The sequence below is a fragment of the Neodiprion lecontei genome, chromosome 2, assembly GCF_021901455.1.
Source record: "Neodiprion lecontei isolate iyNeoLeco1 chromosome 2, iyNeoLeco1.1, whole genome shotgun sequence".
Lineage (NCBI taxonomy): Eukaryota > Metazoa > Arthropoda > Insecta > Hymenoptera > Diprionidae > Neodiprion > Neodiprion lecontei.
The window spans coordinates 28,151,562-28,175,705 of record NC_060261.1 but is presented as its reverse complement, the minus strand read 5'-3'; the positions used below and the strand labels follow the sequence as shown (position 1 = coordinate 28,175,705).

Sequence of the window (24,144 nt, the reverse complement as noted above, 5' to 3'; positions counted from 1 at the left end):
TTCTACATGGTGCAAATCTACATGACTGAATCGCACACTGAGATTGGTCTGGCGAAATTTTATTTATTTTTTACACTTTTAGAACAAATTCGGTCTTTGTAATACCGTCGCTACAGATTCTACAAATCATCGTTTTCGGTTAATTATAAAATAATTTACTGTAGCATCGAACGTGTAGGAATGAAGACTTCTCAATTTCCCTGTATTGCCCATTCTCGAGAATACCTGGTAAATAAAATTTAATGATTCCAACAACTACTTTGCGGAACATTGTCAAAATATTTAATAAAAATCTGAGATCATTCGCTAGAAACAAGGCACCCCAATTATCATGATGATAAAAAAAAAAACATTTAATCGGAAACACAAGCAGTTGAACATTGTATACTACTATCAGCAGTTTCGAAGAGTACAGTGCAGAAATCTAACCACTTAAACAAAACTAGACTAATCGTTTCGTGGAAAAAGTTACCTTTACCTTTACATTACCTTTCTCTAAAAAAAAAAAAAAAAACCGGGACGAAAATGTCTGCAGAGATTTGTACATGCCGTCGACACCAGAAGCCCCGAACTGTGCCTACAACGCGTACGTCGGTGCGGAACCATCGCTCTCTTCTCAACCTAAACCTCATTTCCGGTTACAGTAGAACGAGCAAGTCCCAGGAGCCGGCTGGGCGGGGCGGGAAACCCTCCAGAACCTCGGAAAGCGACGGTGGTACCGCACACGGCGACGACCGGAGTTCACCTAGCGGTCAATCGGATCAGGCAAGCGACAGCACCTTCAAGTCAAGGCAGCCATCGGGTCGTGGTTGGGTCACCGGAAGCGGCGGACCCACGCGGGTCTCGCGAACCAGGCAGGACGGCGAGAACCGGAAGTCGGGTGGAACCGGCTCGCCAGAGGCGGATGACGCGCTTTCGGAACGTTCGGGTGCTCTAAGTGAGGAACAGTTCCGTTGCTGGGAGTACATGCTGGAACAGAACACCCAGTTACTCTTCGACAAGGAGCTGGACACCCTGACGCGGTCGCCGCTGCGTCGAGGTCAGTCAAGGTCGACACCACATTTGACTGGGAACCTGCCCTTCCTCTCTAAGCGATTCGGCAGCGCGAGGACCTTCAATCCTGGACTGCCCAGGACGCCGGTCAGGTTTGGAAGTGGTAGAAGGTTCCTGACCGGTGGTCCAAACGCTGCCTACTTCGGCAGCCTCCAGAGGCTCATGCCCTACAATCTGGAGTACGACTTCGCTGTTATCCAGGAACGTAGCGGACTCGACTCACTCGAACAAGATACCACTAGAATGCAGCAGTACTGGGGCGTCGCCACGACCGAGCTGTGAGGGGAAATTAGAGGTGGCACTTTGACATCGAGGTGTGGGATCGCATCGCGGATGAACACCTGAGGCTCGTTGAATTTCAGGAAGACGGATTATTCGGGTTATGTAGATGCCGATGATGAGGTGGTTCTCAGACACTGCACCTTGCTTTAGGAAAGTGCTTGTTGGGAAAGAAGAAGTGGAGTAATATTACGAAGTCGGATCGTCATCGAATAAATTATTCTTTCGTGTAAATCAAATCTAGTTTAAGAATATACAACTACCAGTTTTGTGAATTGTATAATGGTGATTGTTTCGGAAAAACCGCGGTGAAATTATGGACATTCAATTTTCTATTCGTTGCGTGAATGTTTTATTACAAGTTATATCCTGAGAATGAATCATAAGCGAGTAAGATTCGATAACGCATAAACTGAGAACCAAACTTGAGTTCAGATTTTGATCATTCAGCTGTCGCAACTGTGTTTATGTTTGGTTCAATGTGGAAACTGCACCAGCAACGCCTTAGAAACATCTCAAGCAACTTCCGTTAGACTCAAGATTTGAATTTCTCAATGACAGATATTATTTTAAAGTGTATTTTAGATCTTTTCTCCTTTCGAATCTCGTCAACTTGATTTAAAAAAATTCCAATTGACCGAAAACTAGGTATTAATGTCAAGTAGAAGTAAGTAAAGAACGATGCTTTGCACTCGGTCTTCGGGATAACGAATTGAAAGGGAGGAGACCAATTGGATTCCACCAAAATTTAATGGCAATTCAAATATTTGTTCCACATGCACAGGAATTGAAACAGTTGTCATGAACTGATACATTATGCGGAAAAAAGGCGATTGGCAGAAAGACTACGCGATTACGCTGAATAGCAAACGAAATCGATGTTCTCGTAATTTATCGATGACTTGCGTGGATATGTGTAAGGAGTCAGATAAGTTCATCGGGATAAAATTAAGGTCAGGTTTAGATTAAGCGAAGTTAGGATATGTATACCCATCCAGTTCTACGTTTCACGTGATGAACGTATCGAAGAGCGTTGGAAGCCTTTCGACATACTTGTGCAAAGTAAAGTGCCTTCAGACCTTTGAATAAAAAATGTACCTGAATATAGCAATCGCATTGCTGCTATTGCTTTGAAGTATACTAGAAAGCTGTACGCATGTGCTTGCGACTTGATTCCAATCGTTTTTACGTTATTCAGTTTATTCAAGTAACATCAGCATCGCTATCTAAAATATTGAAGTAAGTTGATTTAACAAGTCTGGTTGACAAGCCATTTCATGTTTACGGACACGCCATCCGACGGCGAAAAGTATAACACAAATAATACACTCCGTCATATTTAGTGACAAAAGTTGTTTTTCATCCTATTTTTCACGGCCGTTCGAATCATCGTGATAAACGAACAACCCAACAGCTTGCACGGCGTATTTCATGCTTTAATTTTCATTAAACTTACTCGAAATGCAAGTCAAGCTAACAGGTTAGATTTCAATGTATTCTATTTTTCCGATAACGTTAGAGAGATTTTATTTCTCTTGACTTCGATTCCAGGAACTAAGTGGGTCCACGGTTCACAAGACCTCAGATAACAATGTATTGTAAAAATTTTATATTACAGCGATACGAGTTTACGATAATTAAGGTAACGTTAAGTTTTTTACGCAAGCCCACTTCATAACGTCATGTGGATTACTGGCAATCCAGGCCACATGATATCCCCTGGCACGTAATTATAAGTTTGATCAGCTGATATCATCATCGTAGATGGTATCAGTGGAAGTGTACACGTGCAAAACTTGCCCAATCCATATCGAGCTACCTGTCCTTACATAGCATATTACAGTACCGTAGAATCATTTGATTGACTAATTTACTACCTGTTTTGTAATGCGGGTGTAATAGCAAGTCGATTTTCTTAGTATTATAATCGTTGTCTTTATCCATTTTCACATAGTTATACACCATTATTTTTTTTTTGTCATATTCGCATTACCAGAATCCGGACTTGAAAACGAAAATACTTTAATTCTAACAATTTTCTGCGTCGCAGTTACAAATGTTACCATATCAAGTTCCATTTTACAAATAAAAAATCCTTCAGATGTATCATATATTTGACTGAAAACCCGATCACGACAGTTTTCATAATTTTCAGACATAAACTCCTCATGATACGGTACCTAGATATATTTTATACAAGAATAACATCCCGAATTAATTATTGTCGTTTACAGATTTATTTATAGATTTATTAGGTTGCATTGTAATTAATATGTATATAAACCTCACATGTGTGTTTCTAAGTTTCAAATAAAGGCAGTCGTTCATTCGAATGATCGCGGCTCGCTTTGTTACATGTAATGTATATTTCTGTATTTACTGTTTTCATAAACACCGCACGATATTTCTTATCGTATTATAACATTATGATTATACGTATAATCGCGGATTCTGCACTAATTGTACAAAAAGGTTAACTGTGCTTAACACGGGAATTATTGCTAAAAATAAGCTGAGACCATGAACCATATTATAATTATTGCTTGTATAAATCGAGATACAAAATGAAAAGAAGTTTCCACAAATGACTACCAAAGCTTTTCAGAAAACACGTAATAAAGATTTAGAAACTTGTTTGATTGTGATTGTTGCATTATAGTTCTGACAGTACACGCATTATGCGCAGATTGTTAATAACCTCACAATAATATTGAATATATTAATATTGAACGGTTGATTTACAAACAAAAGATTACTAACAATGAATCTCATACAGACTGACCGAGTGTTTGTTTACTATTACGAATGATAACATTGAGTGTCAGGGAGTCGTTATCTCCTCGGTGAATAATTGCGTCTAGAAGTGGCCGCAGAATTATAATAAACAATCGTTAACGCGGATTCGACGCAGATCTGCACTAATGACACGAGTAAGGAAAATATCTCGGCACGTGTCATCGTCGATCGAACTTGAATCTCAGCTGAACAAACCCGCGTCCAGAAGACCAATTGATACGCATTCATATACAGGGCGGAACATTTTTAATCGCTCCATAAAAAAGCGTTTCACGCGAAACTTGTAGGGTCAACTTTTCGGTTGTGAAATTTTGGAGATCCTGCAGGTGATGAATAATTTTAAATAAAACAAAATTTTAAAAACAGGTATCCTAGGCATCAGTAATTGACAGCGATTTCAACGAATTGTGAAGAAACATATGGAAAAAAAAATGGTTACTTTTTTCAAATATTGTTTTTTTTTTATTATTATTATTATTATTATTTCTAACCTAACCTAACCTAACCTAACCTAACCTAACCCAACCTAACCTGAATCAAAATTCTGTGAAACTTGAGTTTTCTCTTTTTTAATTTTAATATTTTTTATTACATATTCGTCGTGCTCTATTTGAAAACAGTATAATCTAAAAGCCGACTTGGATTAGCATCATCTTTTTTCATTGAAAGTCTGCAAGTTTTGATCGAAACCTTTTCTCGCATCTCATTACGTTTGTGACGATATTGCTCTCGAGCGATTGAAACCGACCACCCTGTACAAGAGCGAGTAAGTGACTTCCTGAACGATAAGCGAAACCAACTTCAACGAAGTGCCGGCGCACGTTCAAAACGGTTTTAAAGCGCATCGCCAAGTTTCACATTCGACGACAACGTGCAGTCAGATAATAAATCGTGTTACTTGACACGCTCCTGAAGCTACTCAAATCCTTATCAGTAAATTTGTTATGCACGCAACTCCGTCGCCGATCTGCGCCAATTATTATGCATATTGTGTATAACAATGCATAATATGAGAATTGAGTGCCATTGAAAGTGGTAATTTCGATTTTTGAAAGGCGACAAATTGCTCAATCTTGTGCGCACTGAATTATCACATAGAGAAAAATTTCGTTTGTTATATTTTGTACTGGAGAAATGTAATTTTTTTAGAGTTAGTGGAATGAATCTCGTTACTACAGCGTTTTAAGCGTTGTTGTAATGATACAAACTATTCAGTGTTATTATAGTTTTCAATGCTAAATTTTCTGAATATTGCAACGTTTGTCATCATCAGCTTGTCTCGTATAAGTAATTTTTTTAATTGAACTGGGCCTGGGCATTAATTGCACCGCTTGCACCGATATTAAATTACCGTAATAGTTATTAAAAAATACGGTACGATCGACCACAACTGAATAAAATAATAACACTTACTAGACTTACTCGTCACAGCCCCTGAAATTAATTTTCGGTTCGTACTCGTAACTGGTTTTCAGTTCTAGTAAAAAATGGTAATAGCTTAGGACTGTACGGCAAGTACAACTGGGTATCGCAAGTGTTGCGAAAATTAAACTTCATGCAACAATCGACTTTGGCAGTTATTCGAGGTTAATGAAAATTCAATAAAATCCTGATTCACGTCGTCAGAGTCAAAAGCTCTCGTATAATTCTGTCCACATATAAAATCAATAGAATTTTGATTGAGAAAATTTCTGGATGTAAATATTTCAATAAAAAGTAACGCTTTCTCTCTCTCTCTCTCTCTTTCTTTGAGGAATAGCTTTATCAAAAAGAGTTTCATCGGAATTTCTCGCTACAACCTTTATTTTTGTGAATCAGAGTGTTCAGATCGATCACAATTCAAGGGGAGATTCACAAAAAAATAATCAAAATACCATATCTAAACGGCAGAAGATAGATCATTTGAAAATCACGCGTAATGTGCAAATTTGTGACGTTGCCAAATGTATAACTTAACCAAAATTGCAATCAAATTTTTTTTTCTAGATTATATTTTTAATGATTAAATGACGGAAAAAATTCACGAAAATTTTATGTATTATTTCTAAATATCCATTTCACTTTATTCGGTATTTTTTCCCCGTCCTAAACATTTTATTTCAAAACAACCAACTCACAATATAAAATCGCTCAGCTTTAAAATCAAAAAACTCAATAACTAAACGGTAAATCATTTTCAAACTTTACAGGATTGTTGAAAATTACTCAAAAAATTATATAATTAAAACTCATGTGAATTAAACACTTCCGAAATTAATGCCCAACTACCTTAATTCTAACGTAATTTACGTTCAGTAGAGCCTGAACCGCCATCCAAAATAGGAAAAAATGCGTTTGGTAACACGATAAAAACGCTACAAAATCTGTACTTTAAAATGCGTATACATGATAACTCTCTGCGTGTGCATGATTCGATAGGTACAGTAGTTGAACCAATTCAGCTGATTAGATACTTATTTTTTTTTTTTTTTTTTTCTAAAAAGATAATCCTCATCACGACTTTACTGTATCGAGATTACATACGTGGATGGACTGAAATATGAATCATATATCATACCGAACGTGTCCGTTGAATTGTAAAACAGAAAAATACGTATATAAGAAAATGATGATACGATAGTAAGAATTTCGTGAGGCGATGAAAAATACAATTTTTAATAAAAATACACGAAAACGAAATCGAGAAGTAAAATAAAATTGTTTTAAAATAACGACGCTCATTATGTAACTGTGTTACGCAAACACGAGCGAATCGCGTGTGTGACTAATGAATTTTTTATTTTTTTTTTCAGTGCCAAGAACCGCGAAACATATATAATACCACTACATTCATACTTTTTATTTCATTCTCGTTTTTCTTTTCCTCACTCGTTCTCGTTCCTCAAAAATAATTCGTCAGAACGGTTCACCGTCCTCGGTGGCACGATGCGATTCTCAAATCGTGGAGACACGTGTCGGTTCACTATTACGCTTCCACATTCATCGTCCGTTCATTACCGAAACACTTTGCGCAACGCTGAAAGTCAGCTGATTCCAAGTCGCAGATCCTTTGTGCTCGCTGAGCAAACCACGAGGTTCGCAAACTGCAACGAACGTAGTTTGCACGGAATTGCCTATAGGCGCTATGTACTCCTCAGCAGTCCGTTGGCCAATTACAATCAGTCGCTTACCGACGCTTGGGCGAAGCGTTACTGCCGTGTCAATTTATTTGTTCCTTATTTTGCAATTCATTTCCCGCCAAAAGTATTTCCGACGAAGTATCCCTTTTGTTATTTCGCCCGTCGATTCTTACCTCGTTCGTTAATCCGTTGCGAATTATTCGTTTATTTGCGATCCGACGACCGTATTTTGCGCGATTGTTTTGCTCGATTCAATGGTTTCATGACACCCTGAAACGAGGTAAGGATTTGAATTTTTTTAAATATTGTTCTGAGGTTTGATTGCTATTTTTTTTTTAATCGCTACAAGTTACGTTGAAAATGTGTTATTAAGGAGACGCTAAGATCCTTTTTTACCGACTGAGTTTGACCGGTTTACAGTTTTTGACAATTACTCAGAAACCGGTCTGCAAAATCGATTTTCCTACGTTTACTGGGCGGTCTAGGATATTTATGAAGTGCGAGTGCTGAACTCGTTGATGAATTCTCAATTTACGAAATCATCAGTCTATAAAGCTTTAAAAAATATCGGGAAGCAGGATGAAGAAATTCTCTATAAATTCATGGACGAAGAAAGTTACTTTAATCACCAAGTCCCGTACGGAGATTTTATTTACAAGTTTCATTCGAGCGCACATTTATTATCTCTGCCTGATTACGAATATAATAGATATGTTAGCAAATTTCGTGTTGCATTTAGAATTGGCGTGAACTTTGATGATAAGTGTAATCTACGATCTACACGAGTATCAAGACGTGGGATCCTTTCTAAACGAAATTGGAATTCTGATACAACGATAAAAATTATACTTGAGTCAATTTAACTAAATGTGCATCTCGACTTTTCGTCATTCTGATATTCTTAACCCATTGATGCAGCTCGGATAGAAATATATTTCAAGACTGATCGGTAATTAACGAAGAACCGTAATCAGGGTAATTAACGAGAAAAGATGTAGATGTACCTGGTGAAAATTTCTACTTCTACAAAACTTTTACAGAAATCTGAACATTTCGTATTGTTTCGTACAAAATTGTAAATATGCATAGTTTTTCACGACGATTAGTTGATTTTCCTAAAAAATTGTAGCATCCCGTAGATTCTTTACTGAAAAAATACAAATTTTCATGAAAATTCACAAGTTTTTATGAGAAACTATGCGCACTTACAATTTTTCGTACAAAACAAAATGTTACAATTTCACGAGCCTGAAGTTAGTAGCGTTAATGTATCGAAAGGTTGTAGCAAAAATGACTATTTTGCGCCTTTAGAATACCTGGAGAAGTTAGATCTTCAAAATCTGAATTTGTCGACGTCAGTTTACTAAATTTTAAGTAATCCTAAAGTTGCAAATTCACAACCTTTTCAAAATACGCATCACTGAAACAACGTTACAAACTTCGTAGAAATCATTTTCACCAGGGTACGTAAAACGTATCCATTTTACGTACATTTCGCCTTTCCACCTTTTCTACTTTCAAAAATCGTTCTTTGTTTACTCGAACCCAGAGATATATAACAGAGTTTGGCGCGAGTCTCCGAAAATTCCCGTGATCGCCAAGCGGGAATATATTGTAGGTACATGTACAACGATGCTGAAAATTTACAATAATAGTACAATTGTATACGACCTACCTCTACGTATACCATATTCTTGATTATCTTATAGAATGATCGATCGTTTGTATTAGTGCATAATATATGCACACCACGACGTCGATTCTTCACAATATTACACGCACGTTTTCCTCTGAGTATTATTTATATTCTTACCAAGTTGTACAATCGATCGTGCCAACTGAATTCGAAGAATATTATGTAACCAACATTCGTTTCGTTCCTTGTTTTCTCATTTTCGTTCTGTTTACATTCGATTAATAACATTATAACAAAATCATTTTTAGTAAATGTGATTTCGGAATTTCGCTACGTTTATAATATTAGTAATAATACATGTATGATTCTGTATGAAAATATTACCAAATTTGAAGAACAATTCTTTTTCTTTTTTTCTCCTCCAACTGCCTTGCATATTAATTATTCGGCGTATTTATTAGTCCCACGACTGCAATGTAAACACCGTAAACATTAACCCGAATTTACAAGTTGCGAAATACGTGTATCGTAATATATTATACATGTTCATTTGTAAATGTAACATATGCATATACGAAGAACGGCGCGTAAGTAAAGGGTGACCTTGTTAAAAATTATATACAGGTATAACTTTCACAGCGGTGTGTGCCAAGGGTGATTTCTATTCGTATATGCGGTATGTGTGCAGAAACGGCGTGTGTGGTTATTTTAATTATAAACAACCCAGATGGTATTCGAGAGATGAAAAACTACGTCGCATCTCTGTCTCTCTGTGCATAATGCACTTTGTCTTGCATGTATACATATATACCGTACTTGTGCAGCATACTTTAACGTGGCTGTACGACATGCGCTTGTGTGTCAGGCATAAACTTTATGGCAAAGAATATTGCTGGGAAAATACGTTACAGCACACGTCTAAACTTTTATATGCACTCTATGTATTGCCGACGGGGTAATGAATGTATGGATTAACCTTTACGACATTTTCAATTTTTATTCAGGCACTGCGGTAAACGTTTAATTTTCAGAAAAGCTCCGCGAACTATTATAGGTACACGGTTTCATTTCACGCATATTCATCGTGTAGATTCGAAAATAAAACGTTTGTTTCTTTCACACCACCCGATACATTGAAAGTTTATTGGCATCTTCCTCTTCCGTTTCTGCAACCCTCGTGTCGATTGTAATCATAATGTTGATAATAATGTGTCAGGAGTTAATCGACCCGCAACAAGGAAGGGCGTAGAAAACTCGCGCAGACCCTTGGAGCGGCGATTTTATGCTGCTTAGCACAGTTATTTATAATATTGGTGATGAAGATACAGATTTAGACGTTAAAGAAACATTCCTACTGCAAAATCTGAAGCTTTTACCGTAAATTTCAGACACGTGGTGACTATGAAAAAATTTATCTTACATATGGGAAAAAGTGATTTAGGAAAGCTGAAAGCAAAAATTATAATCGACGACATCGAGTCGTGGCAAGTTGAATTCGAACCTACGGTACTGATTATAATTTGAAATACGATATGTGACTAGGCATGCAAGACCGCGATTATCTGCGCATGAAAATTAATTTGTTGACGTGTGTGTTATATAACTAGCTGGTGATTCCTGCTACGACGATTACAACCAGTGCGAGTTATTTGCTACAATTAAACAACTTGGAACCGTGTGAATTCCCGGTAAAATTTTCCTTGGATACTCTTAGAAGAATCAGTACGTAAGAATTTCAGTTGAAAATCGTTTAAATGATGTTTAAAAAAAATAATGTCATTGCGTCTTTCGAAATCTTCTTCATAGGTACAGCGAAAACTTGAAATACAAACGACGAAATTGTCTGAGAAATTTTCCGACCTTTTCTACTGAAGCTAATTTTTGTTAAGAATGTCCTTGGACTTTCACTTTTATACAGGGTGGGACAGCAAAAACGGGACCTATTTGAAACGTGAATAAAATCTGAACGCGTTGGCCGATTTCTTCGAATCACAATTTCAGATGGAAATTGAGTCGAATATTCTTTGATAATAATTATTTTCAATCTCCCAGAAAATTTTTCAGCACTTGTTTTTTCAAGAGCGTGTATCTCAACAACCGATAAAGATTTTCCGGATTTTCAAATGCGAAACAATTCATTCGTTCTTCTACTTTTGAGAAAGAAGATAGTTTTCGAAAATCGATCGACACGTTTGAACTTTATTCACGTTTCAAATCGCTCCCGTTTTTTTTTTTTTTTTTTTTTTCCTGCTTATGGCGCACCCTGTGTATGTCGTACACGCGTTGATGGATTCACGGTATATAAAGGTTGACCATAACTGATCTTCCGGTACCTACGAGTAACCCTGCGTGCAATGAGTTACAACGCTTGTATCGTACGACGTTCACATACACATGCGAAGCCATGCTTCGAACTGTAATGGTAATAAAATGGTATATATATTCTGGTTGTTAGGGCCGTTGATACCATCGATCAGGTAGAAAAGTCAAGGCAAGAGTGTCACAAGGTCGATGTAAAATTCAGCGTCTGGAGTCGCATATACCGCAGACCTACTGCAAGAAAAGTAATTTTCCGTCACGATTTCTTGGCTCGTACCTTTTTCAGTTCACGCATTATTGAAGATTCCATTTCCGAATAGTCTCGTATCAATCTCGTGCAAAAGAGTTTTTATAGACACGCAGCAAAAGAACGCCTGTACGCAGGCAAATGACCTTACTTCCGATCCTTGGGTATTAATTTCAATCAAGTATTGCGCCTGAAAGATGAGCAGTTTTATTCACGCTTGTGACGCGGGTGGTACGCGATTAGGCGTTAAACACAAAAACATATGAGTTTGAAATCACCGAAAAACATACGGTACGAAATCAATTATTACTTGCATTTTGAAGACGATTACTAACAAGTAGTGTTAGATATATATCCGAACATTCAATGGTAGCTTCACAAAGAACAAAGAAGTAGGATAGCATACGATGTTATTAGTGTTTACCTTTTCTCTTAACTTTTTTAATTGTCCGTTCTTTTTTGGATCAGTGCAATCTACTTCGGGCGTAACATGATAACATTACAGACAACTGATACGAATGTATTGCATATCGGAGATAAGATAAAGGCCAGGGCCTGTATTAGCTTGCCATGCCAAAAAGTGTTTGTCACCCGAAAGAAATAAATTTGTATTTTTGTGTAGGATAATTCATAAAGGTGATCTCTTTCTCGTACTCCACGTTAAGGAAACTGTTTTTCATACTTCTCAATAATGTTTTTCACGAAGCTGCAAGTATTATGAGCAGAGAATGTGGAAAATGGTTACTTTATTCCGAAAAAATAGATCAATTACAGTAAACGATATCTAATGCATTTTACGCTTGAACCGTGCGTACTTTTATGACGCAGCTGCAAGATACAACGATTCTCGACAGAATTATTGACGCTTATTTTTCATTTTCTTTACTCCGATAATAGTGTGTAAGATACTGTTGATCACGATCAAGTCAATGAAAATACACCGCTCAAATCAAAACAGTAATTACTTTAAGAATTAATGGCAATTCTGTAAGCATGATTCCCAGGCTTTTATTTAGCTTTACGAAAAAGTACAACACCTTGTACCTTTTGACATGTATTGTCATGCGTTGACGTACATACATGTGTGTAATTCAAACAGAACTCTGCTCCGGAGCTCACGCTCTTTGTTTTTGTACTCACATTCAGTTACAGAGTCTCGAACGATTTACGGCCCGTAATCATTGCAAAATAATTTAAGTAATTCTACAGTTGACATACTTTATTTTAAAATTATTTGATTGAAAAGAAATTAGAAACAATTTTTATGTACCTTAAACATTTGAAATTTGAAACATATATTTACGCACGTTAGATTGTTAGATTTCCATTGAATTAAAAAACTTTATTACAGTCTTTAGGCGTGAGTAAACAATTTATTCAAGTATGAAATCCTTAAAATGCTCCATTCGTTACAAGCGAACCAATATTTATTTTTGAAAAAAATTTGAAAACGAAAATTAATAGTATACTACACAGAGACTTTTTACGGTAAAACGAAGCAGGGTAAAATCAAAACCCATGAAGCAATTAATATACTGCAGTCATTTGGAATGCATGCCTGGAAGCAATTACAGGGTGTTGTCTTTCGTTATAATCTCCTGTGCATGAGTGTAAGTTGATCATCAATTGGAAGTTGCCATGAAAATCAAGCTTAAATTCTGGTCTACAAATATTGGTTCATCAATATTAGTAGTGAGCACCATTTAGTGGCATGGGAATCACTGATTGATCGAATTAGGAAATTTGATTTTAGTCCTCCGTTCAAGAATAGCATCCAACGAGTATAGCGTTCCAATAACCAATCTTGTGTCTGGTTTTATAAGTCATATTCAAAATTTAACACCTTACCACATATAAAACCATATTTGATTGTTTAGCTGCTAAAGTTTATAATTTTTTTTAGAATGTTAAAAGATTTTTGTTTCAAATCCAACTTTAAATACTAATTGTCAACGTGTCAAATGTTCATTCTTTAATCGTTTGATCCATGGTTTAATAGAATTTTTTCATTCTCGGAGGTCTTAATCGACGAGAACGCGTTGTTTCCCATCCATATTTTCTCACAGATGTTCATTTCTCTCGACGAGCAAGATTTGGCGCACCCAATTATATATATATATTTTTTTTTTCAACTTCCACTTCAAATACGAGCGGACATCCGTCGATATCAAGTTGAAAAGTGACTCGGTAGAGCGGTGAAATTAATTTTTTCCAAACACCCTGTAGATCCGTTCACTCCTAGGATCCAATTGTTCTGTAAAACCGAATTTTCAAATCATTCGAAACGATCGAAGCGCGCTCTGTGCGTTCTGTTAGAATGAACTGCGGCCAAAGCGATGGTTCTATTTATCTAATGCGGTAGTATTGCGGCAGTTGCCAGTCCTGTAAGTTGACTGTGGTAGTCAGGACATAGCCACAGCGTACGCGAGGCAGGTGAATGTGTGCTGATGAATTGGTCAAAGAATTCGCCAGTAGATTCATTCCTTCATGGTTTTAAAACCATCCGTGGGCTCGTTGTAAAGCGGAAGTGAGAGCTCGAATTGTGTGAAAGCGATTGAAGGTGACTGATTCTTGCTGAGAGCGATGACTTGTTCGAGAAAACGCGAAAACCCGCTGTCTTGGATCTCGACTAAATAATCAAGGTGAACTGAAACGACATCAATCTCTTGTATGAAAAAGTGAGTTTACGCTGCTGATAATTGCTTCCCAATTTTTATTCGATGAGTAATCTTCACCGTCAGCCTTCCTTTGTTGTCTCCGAAACGTCAGGCAGAAATTTAATGGTGAACTAAACTACCTTTCTAGACACTAGTGCTGTTCTTTGTGCATAATATTGCAGAACCAGAATTTCGCTCTATGTTCGATATCCCATCTTCTCTCTAATTTAGCAAATTTTAGTCAATTACTTTTGTGTGAGAAAATGTTCGATTCTGGCCACATGACTCGAATCACATGATCGTTGCGTTATTTGTTCTCTTTTGTTCACTTTAGTGCTTTTCCGTCACTATTATGGTTTTCGGTCCGTGTGTTGCTATCCAGTATGCGTTGATAATGAATCATGGTAACAGATTACTGCCTTGATTTCGTAATAAAAATTTATGCTTATCAAATTTCTCATCACTGTCACCAAAGTGATGAACAAACTTTTTACTCATCAGATGTCAATTGTATTTGATCTGTTATGGCATTGCTATGATAAAAATACATATCTGTGATGGCTGATGGCAATATTGTAGATATTCCTCTTTAATTTGTATTAAAATTTCATCAAGAGCTGTACGTAGTTTACGGTATCAGTTTGCATGTACTTTGTTTTTATTCTCGCTGTACAATCCAAAAGTTGCTCAATTTTATGCCTATCAAACAATGCTGAAAAATAGACAAAAGTATAGATTTCAAAATTAGAAACAGCTGATGAACAACGGCTTAAAAAAAGAAGAACTCGAGAAGCCTCTCTAGTCGTTAGAGATCAAGTTAAAAATATGCGGAGAGTCATCGAAATGAAAAAGCAACTGGATACATTGTAAAATAATAAACGAGAAAACTTGTGCAAATATTTGACTTCACAAAATGAAAACTGTAGAATGGCTTATGCAAGGATTCAAATATCAGAAAAAAAGGAAAACAAGCCAACTGCTTGCATTACGATGTAAAAGATTTACATAAGAATGCCTGAATGGCTTGTTAAAGTATTCGAATTTGAACGATAACAGAATAAAAGAAAGGTACTAAGAATTATGTTGGAACGATTAAAGAGTACGTCTTGAACTGTAAAACATTATTAATATAAATATACATTACAATTGTGTGTACGAAACTGATAAGTATTGTGAAGAATACTCTTAGTTGTCGGATGATAAATGAAAAGTGTTTTGTTACTTTTACATTTGTCAATATGTTTATTTTTCTCGGGTAGATGTATTACAATTTTTCATTTCATGTAAATATGTTGCACAGATGCTTCAAGCCTCGGCTCAGCAAAAATTTTTTTATTTCCACGGCTTCCGTGTCCTTTGTGTTATACTGAACTTGTCTTGTATTTCTTTCTCGCTACATGGTTATATTTTCATTTGTTATAGGTTTCTCTGTTTGACTCTCTTGAATGTAATTTATTCTTTCACCACACTGACCAATTATTTAACATATACAGATTTCTAAGGAGGGTCTCCCCAGTTAGGGTCGAAACGTCAACTCAAATTAAGTGCCCTTTATTATTGACTGTCTACACCGAGAACGTCTTTACATTATATTTTAATATTGGAAAGTTTTCTGAAAAGTTGATTATCCTCGTAATACAATCGACAAAAATGACTTGCATAACTGCAAACCGTAGAATCTTTCATGAATATGTGAATCATCTGAATATTTGACTTAGATTTTTATTACTGATAATTGAAGAATGACAAAGAAAAGGTAGTACAATAAAATAAATGAAAGAAACCAGAGTACGTGTTTAACCATGAAAAATAGACTGGCATTTGGCAGCAAACCTCGAATGACTTGACAAAAATACAATTAATTTAAAGAAAACAAACAAAAAAAAGATAAGAAATACGGCAGTAGCACTAAAATGCAGCGAATGTGGTTTTTAGAGAGCGAAGAAGATCGGGAGCTGAGGCGTCTTTGGAGGCCGAGGAGCGCCGAGGAAAGTGAACGAGAGGTTGACGCTGTAGACTTTGAAACAATCACGATGAAGGGTGCAAAGCGAGATTGGATCTTCAGGGTGCAGGTGCTGAAATTTTTCTGTATAGTAATACGGGAAAATGGGATGGGACTCGATTATGAAAATGACATTTTCCAACATGATTCCGTAGGTGTCGAACCTTGAGAAAAATGAATTGGTCTATGTCGTTGGTAATCTGCCGGAACTGGGTGCCTGGAATCATAATCAAGCCATTCAATTACCCAGAGAGTTAACGGCTGGTGATGCTGCTATGTTTGATACAAACAATAGTTCCTACCACATTGAACACGGAGACGAGCGTGAAAGCATCGCCGGAAGCATGTTTGACAACGGAGACGAGTGAGTTCTATGTGCAACGTAGCTATTTAAAACGAATCTATCTCTTGAACTCAGCTCTATGATTGCTCGGAAAAACTGTTACAATTGGACACCTCTTACTACACAAACTTTCTTTTTCCGAATAAGATTTTTTTCAACAATTCAAACTTGTAAAAGTCAAAATTTTTGAGACGTAGCCAAGTTTTATAGTGAAATTTGTTGGATGTTATTAATTCCTCAATATACACCCTCTTTAATGGGCAATAGAGCTGTTCATAAATGTGTTACAGCAAGTTAAATATTTAATGAGAAAAAAATTGATTCACAGTGAAGCTCCTGTCTATTCTCAAACCATTTGTCTGCCAACTGACGTCGATGTGGAGTTTCGTTACTTCATAGCCGTTGTATGCCAGCCAAACGGCACTAAGAATTCTGCTAAAACTTTGATCATACGGAAATGGGAAACCCACATGACTCCTAGACTGATTAAAAAGAATGGTGAGGCTCTACCAAAGATTTTTATTTGAATGAACTTGAGAGGGATTTCTTTGGTTGTTTTTGAGGCTCTTGTTATGTCGTTGTTTTTAGCATTATATCAATAATGCGAAAATAATTTCAGCTTAGTGACTTGTTGGATTAATCAAATTTAAATTTGTAATGTTTATCAACAGAGGCCATGCATCTTTGTGAAGAATAGTTTTTCTAAAAATACAAACTTTTGAATTCTCAAAATCAGATCCTTTCCAGCCTCCTTTACAATTAATTAAGACTAATTAGCATCGTATTTTCTCTCACAGCACCGAGCAACTTTTCTGCTGACATGAACATTACTCCAGACAAATTTGGCTTCAATAATGGATATTTCAAAGTTGAAAGAGGCTGGCTCACTGATGAAACTGTTATTCAGTTCAAGATCTTCAACAGTCCTCTTAAATTATGGAAAGAACGGTTACACAACAAGAAGGTTTACATCAAGGTACAACGTACAAGCTAGGCTTCACAATTTATTTATTTTTTACTACCAAGGTCACCATACTTTTCAAGCAGTGTGTCAAATTTTTATGAAAGGTAAATACTTAATCTTTATCTGACCTCAACCATTGACTACTCAGAGCAGTATGATTAAATTTTAAGACTCATTTCGAGTTTCAATATCACGTGCTCAGGTTATGAAATGTTTTTCATATTCATAAGGGCCATTATATTATTGCTTATCGTGAAAAGGTATGAATATACAAGGCAATATTCTGTTTCAGATGACTCCAGTGAACCTAATGAAACACAATTCGTTGGAGCTTCAGCAGTTGGGTGGAGATTGCGTTGAGGACAGTCTGTCTATGGACACACAAGATATCGTTGAGCAGCCGCCAACCAGCGTCACTGAAATTTGCGTAGGTATTTTATACAACATATGACAGTGAAAATCACGTTTGCATATTTTGCCAATTTAGGTTTTACGTGAGGATATCTGTAAAGCCTTGGCAACATAAGACTTGAAATGCTGAAAAATATGAAGCACGTGCTTCTGCGAAATGAAAAACTGCATTGTTTACAAGTCATGTTTTCTGCTCACAGGTTTTGAACGATGAGGACGTGTGCTTTAAGTACCAGGATCAATTTGGTCATGCTTACCGCGATGAGGAATTCATCGTCTTCAATGTAGCTGTCAGATATCCTGAAACAATTGTAAGTAACTAGCCATGTCCGAAGGTTGATAACAAAGTGCTTTGACAACAGGATGATAAGCCATGCTTTGTTATACTTAGCTTCTCTGCGTACGTTGGGTTTGGCAAAGAATCATACATGCTTATCCCATTTTACTATGTATAAACATTGCTGTTTCTTTGGTATTTTAAACCACAATACGATTTCCCAGCTACATTTTCACCTGCAGAGCAGCTATAACCGGCAGCATGGTGGCAATTCACACGCCGATATTAATTAATATAGATATCACACACCATTGACCATATTGTCTGAGATTTCAGCAGGCTATTGAGATTTGAGCCTTCTTCCAGGCTTCATTGAAAGTATCGGTTATAACATCAAGAACTCTGCTTTATAAAAGATAATTAAACTTGTTAAGTGCAGCTCTTGCCTTGGTGGGCAGACGATGATGATGACCTCTATTTCTTCGACTATCTCATCGGCACACGAAGAACTCGAACTTCTGTTTGATCAAATAGTGCTGTGAACTGGTCCCAGCGATGATAAGATGCTGTCTGATGCTCAGCTACTATGCATCTGTGTCATGTGACATCACGTCGAGATATGACGGTCTTGATAGTCGTTTTCCTAGTTGATCCTTCACTCCCGTCCCACCCGGTGCCTCCAGCTGCTCACAGATTATTGGAAAACTCATTTTTTAAATTTGTTTATTTCAGTCTTATTAGTGTTTTTAACATTTCGTTAGTCGTCTTTCGAAATGTACGTACATTCCTTGGATATCTTTCATATATCCAGATGACCTTATACGTTAATCAATGCAAATTTTATAGTATGAGGTGACAATGTTGCGTGAAATTTGTTCAGGAATAATTGTATCGGTAGTTTTTATTTTCTTTTTTTTTTTTTTTATTTTTATTCTCAGTATTTAAGGAGGCCAGTTTTTCTTGCAGCTATTCCATAGTCTCCCATAAATGTTACGATATCAATGCTGTCGCATCTCATAATCATCTGTGCGCGTGAAAAATGGTGAGAGCCCCGTCACTCCTATACCTTATCGCGTAGCGTGTTATAAATTGGTTTTTTTAGCTGTGTGATCAACTCGGACCAAACGTACGTGGCAACTTCTATCTCCCAGTAAAGTGTGGCCAGATTGAAACTTGGAATATATCATATCATTGCGCATCGCTTAAAAATTTTCTAAATTCAGTGATGACAGATTGTTCGCCGGCAGGCAGATATTGCAGATATTGCATATATCAAGTTTGCCCGTTCTGTAATAATTATCTACTGCTACTACTGTTACTGTTATGCTATTATTAACATTATTATTATTGTTGTTATTATTATTATTATTATTACTTCTATTTTTGCAAACATCGACTATCAAGTAAAGCGGTAATAATCTGCCCACTGAATACATATTTATGTACAAAATAATATACAAACTATGAAATACGTACACGTATTTTAGAAAAGAGGTGTATTTTGTTCCAATCATAATGGTTTAATAATATTTGCACGTCTTACTATATGGTGGTATTTTTTATTCATTTTTTTTTCTGAATATTGAAAAGCACGTGTCAGATTACCCGACTGCAGGTGAAATGTCTTCTTACGTATCGTGTCATAAGCAATACACCCTACAGGAGAGTTGAACATTTGCGGAACCAGTATTTATTGTTGATTTCGGTTAATAAACTTGTGCATTACTCATACGTTTAATTTTTCTCATTTCAGGCATACCTTGTTGACTATTACGCGTACAGTTCAAGGATTTTCCCTGGGGAGCCACCAAATCACATTGGTTTCAGCTACATCTTGCCTAGCACCGTTCAAGCCAGTGTTGGACTGCTCACTGTACCAATTACCAGCAATAAGCATAGACCTATAGGTAATTATTCCGAGAGATTCATTGTTTGTTATTGTTGACTTGTTCACAAACTATTTCATTTAGCTATAATATGCACCTTTCCATGCTAACTGAGCCACTCTGAACATTAGATTTTGTAGCAATCTCTGAGAATTGGAATGCACTTCAAAATATTACCAAGAAAGAGGGAGAAATTCGTAATGTATTTATGCAAATTTATTTACTTTATTCGCCAATAATAAAAATGTCAGTTGAGAAAATTATTCTCCAAAGGGTGAAAACGAGGATAAAAAATTTATTACATAATTTTAAAGAGACAAAAAGTTCAAAATGAAGAATAAAGACGTTGGTTTTATTTGTATTTAAGGTCAGTTAACTATTGAGTATGTGCGCATAAACCCAATACCTGATTATCCATGGGATATGAGTATTTCATACGCGAAGCACTGGGAGCAGAGGTGGTCAGGTCTTGACGTCGGGCACAGAGGACTCGGTACTTCGTTTAAGTTTGAAATGAAAAAGTAAGTATCCGAGTATACAATAAATGGTCAACTGTTCGTTCTGCTTTGAATATTTTTCAAATTATTGTTTAAAATGACGAATCTTTAATAATGTATTATAGTTGTGCAAATGTCAGAGAAAACACCATTGCGTCCTTGAAAACTGCAGCTGATCATGGTGCTGACATGGTCGAATTTGACGTTCAGCTATCAAAAGACCTCATTCCAGTAATATATCATGATTTTTATGTGTCCATATCTCTCAAACGTAAAAAGCAGATTGAAGCGATGGATATGCTTGAGATACCTGTCAAGGATCTCACTTTGGAACAGTTGCACCTCTTGAAGGTAGGAGTAGACCAGAGAATTGTACTAGAAGATATACATAGATTTGAAAATTGAACGTTGAGTATAATATTTCAGGTTTATCATCTTGCCGAAGGAAGGGAAAAGAACCCAAGATTTTTCGACGAGGATCTAGAGGACCATCAACCTTTCCCAACCCTGAAAACGGTTTTTCAAGAGCTAGAACCTCATGTTGGATGTAATGTCGAAATTAAGTGGAACATGCAGTTGAAGGTAAGCTGCTAAGCACAAATTTGGATTATATAACCCAATATGAAAAAATACCAATTACTTCGTTGACAAAAATATTAATCTGTGCGGAATATGCTTATACGAATTCTTCATTTCGATATTGTTATTTTTTATTACAGGATGGTACATTCGAACTAAATCATCCATTTGACCTGAATCTGTACCTAGACATAATAATCAAGGTGGTTTTGGAGTACGGTGCAAATAGAAAGATAGTTTTCTCAAGTTTTAACCCAGACATATGCATGATGATTAGACTGAAGCAAAACAAGTACCCTGTAGTTTTTCTTACTCAAGGAATTACTTTGAAATACCCAACGTACCACGATCTCAGGTGTCAAACAATACCCATGGCAATGAAACATGCACTAGCGGCGGATATACTTGGGATAAATGTACACACCGAAGATATTTTAAGGGATCCTTCACAAGTTAAACTAGTCAAAGATGCTGGCCTAATTATATTCTGCTGGGGTGATGACAATAATGATAAAGACACCATCCTGAATCTGAAAAAACTTGGTCTACATGCTGTTATTTACGACAAGTACGTGATCAAAACACTTTTCTGTCACCTTTATATAGTTATTATTCGCATAATTTGAGGTCTAAGTTCAGTCGCTTTGGAAAGGTATTGAAATACGTTATGATGGCAAAGAAAAAAAAAAAAATTAAAAATCTTGTAACAAGTACTGAATGAAATTTCCTAGAAAATTTTATAAATTCTTAGAAGTGTCAAAACTTTTGTGTAACTCAAAATCGAAGAGGGGAAAAACTTGCTAAATCACGTAAATCTGTTCATTACCGTTTTTTATAAGAAAAAATTTTGAAACTCTGTAACAGGATCGACGAATACAACCAAAAGGAAGTCAAGGAGAGCATCTTTTTGGTAGATGCCAGGGAAAGTGAAAAGGCACTGATTGCATTGGCCCATTGTAGTCAGACTTGTGGTCCGCCTCAGCTACCACCAGCATCTGCACCAAACTCTACTGAAAAGGTAAGAAAAAACGTGAACAAAAGCTTATGCCGTGGTCTATTTGAAGTGAAGCTAATCCCTACTTATAATTTCTTACAGGGTTATTTCCTGGAATTGGAGAAGACTAGGAATTTAGTAGTGACTGCGTCAACAGCCACCTCACTGGGTTCGCTTGCTAAGAATAGTATTGGTGGAGACAGTGTTTATCCAATAAAAAATATCACTGTGAATGATTGCAGCGATGATGATGCTGCGACGGATTGTCTTTGATGCTTCTGTTTTGGAAAAACATTCGCGTGGTCATTTTTATCACGCTTAGTTAGAACGCTGTCCTCTGAAGACGCGCGAAAATTTCACTAACAACTTTTTTTAACGCAACTTTTACGGATATATGAATTAATTTTTAGTGGTCACGACATTCATACAATTATCGAGTACGGGATGTCAGCGATCCTCAAAAGTATCGTATCTTATTTGGAGCGTTAAATTGTACGAAACAGTAAAAGTGTTTTATTTTACTATTATTTTTTCATTTTATTCGGATGTTACTATTTTTGCAACGTCATACTCTTTATTCGATTCGGGACATATAGCCCACAAATACTCTCACTTGGCTCACTGACCACAAGGATGTAATATAATTATGCTTCACGTAAGAATTTTAAATGTAGTGAGGAATTTGCTCTCATTTGTACCGGCGGTGCCGCGACACAAAGCGCATATCCTTTTCATCCTATAACGATTCATATTTATTAATCCTTGTAGCTTTGAGCGTGGCATTGCTTTGTGGCTCATTGTCAGGTGCTCCTCACCTAATGGCGTATCCGTAGGATTGCAAAAGGACAAAATATACGTATTCGAGTAATGGAAATGGGAATTTTTTTAACCAAATAAGCGATTAATTAAACATGTGAACATACTGTGATGCCTACTACGTTTAGATTTCGGTATTTCTATAAATGTTTCCTTACAGTTCGGAATACCTCATTAAATTCCGGTATCCTTGCCTGTACCTTTTAAGTAAAGAAAAGCATCGTTAAACAAAAAATGGTAAACTAGTGTAGACATATTTTTAAATACACACGTTCACTCCTTTTATTACAATAAGTTGTATATTATTCCATACCGTTTGCATTATTAACGTCGTAAACATTTCATCCTAATTTATGGTATAAAAAATGCACCAGTGATTTTATCCACGTAACATAAAATATTACAAAAATGTTTGAAAAAGGTTCAATTTAATATGTTTAATTTGACATGTTCCAACTGAAGTGTATTCGCGAGCATTCAAGCATTTTTGAAATGAACAGAACGATCTTGAAAATAACTGAATATTTATATAAGTTGCGGACAAAGCATTCCTCGATTATTATTCTGCTAGGCAAAACCTTATACATATGGAACACTCTATGTCATATCTGACCTCTGATTTAGCTTGTGATTTTTTACATCATTGTTTTCATTCTTGAAGGCAATAACTTTTTTCAAAATTTTTCCAATCGATTTGAATTAACTACAATATTTGAAAACTTATATCGACCGACACAGTGAAAAAATCTGAAACAATTCTGAAAAATCATGTGCCAGATATCAAAATTTGTGAGCCTTGAGCTGGAGTGGACTTTCATATTTATTCAAGCTTGCTTGGAAAGAAATTTTTTTTAAATTAGAAGAAAACTTCAGTTTATCATGGGCGGTTTAATCAAATATTTCCATATGCAATACTGGATTTTTGACAATTTTTTCAGTTTTTTTCCAGAATAATTAATTATTTGCAATCACTTTTTCATTCCTATTAATGATCATATCAACGGTTCTTTAATGCTAGCACTGTATACCGTTTCTACGGAAATCTCGTACGGACATCTAAATACAGTATCAATCAGTACTCAGTATAAGAGGACACAGTAGCAGCAAAACATCACTTGTGCCGACATATACTGTATATCAACTGCTTTATTTTATTCGAATTGACAGCTATTCAGCAGCACAGCAGCATACGAAATTATGTTAACGTATGTATGTATGTTCATCGCGTGTCAACAGTGCGGTCTATTTGAATTTGGTGTTACTTTGAAA

The 24,144-nt window shown here is 36.2% G+C and overlaps 2 protein-coding genes across 5 annotated transcripts in view; both read left to right on the top strand.

The window, feature by feature from the left end:
* The window catches only part of LOC107224455 (PH domain leucine-rich repeat-containing protein phosphatase 2), a 99,719-nt gene extending 95,753 nt beyond the window's left edge, over positions 1 to 3,966 (top strand). The window contains exon 17 of the mRNA XM_046732959.1: positions 645 to 3,966. Within this exon, the coding sequence (XP_046588915.1) occupies positions 645 to 1,335 (691 nt within the window). The 3' untranslated portion in view covers positions 1,336 to 3,966. The remainder of the gene's footprint in view (positions 1 to 644) is intronic.
* A 3,286-nt stretch (positions 3,967 to 7,252) lies between these two features.
* Positions 7,253 to 23,166, top strand: LOC107224460 (glycerophosphocholine phosphodiesterase GPCPD1). Of its 4 annotated transcripts, none has more exons than XM_015664522.2 (14): positions 7,253 to 7,527; positions 16,042 to 16,178; positions 16,264 to 16,472; positions 16,780 to 16,949; positions 17,249 to 17,427; positions 17,708 to 17,842; positions 18,027 to 18,137; positions 19,857 to 20,010; positions 20,357 to 20,510; positions 20,612 to 20,837; positions 20,913 to 21,068; positions 21,206 to 21,633; positions 21,930 to 22,083; positions 22,162 to 23,166. In XM_015664522.2, the coding sequence occupies exons 2-14, from the start codon at positions 16,140 to 16,142 to the stop codon at positions 22,330 to 22,332; spliced, it is 2,286 nt and encodes a 761-aa protein (XP_015520008.1). In that variant the 5' UTR covers positions 7,253 to 7,527; positions 16,042 to 16,139; the 3' UTR covers positions 22,333 to 23,166. The 4 variants fall into 4 exon arrangements, with proteins under 4 accessions (XP_015520008.1, XP_046588918.1, XP_046588917.1 ...); XM_046732962.1 differs by lacking the exon at positions 7,253 to 7,527 and adding an exon at positions 13,816 to 14,091; XM_046732961.1 differs by lacking the exon at positions 7,253 to 7,527 and adding an exon at positions 13,816 to 14,127.
* Positions 23,167 to 24,144: the final 978 nt, after the last annotated feature.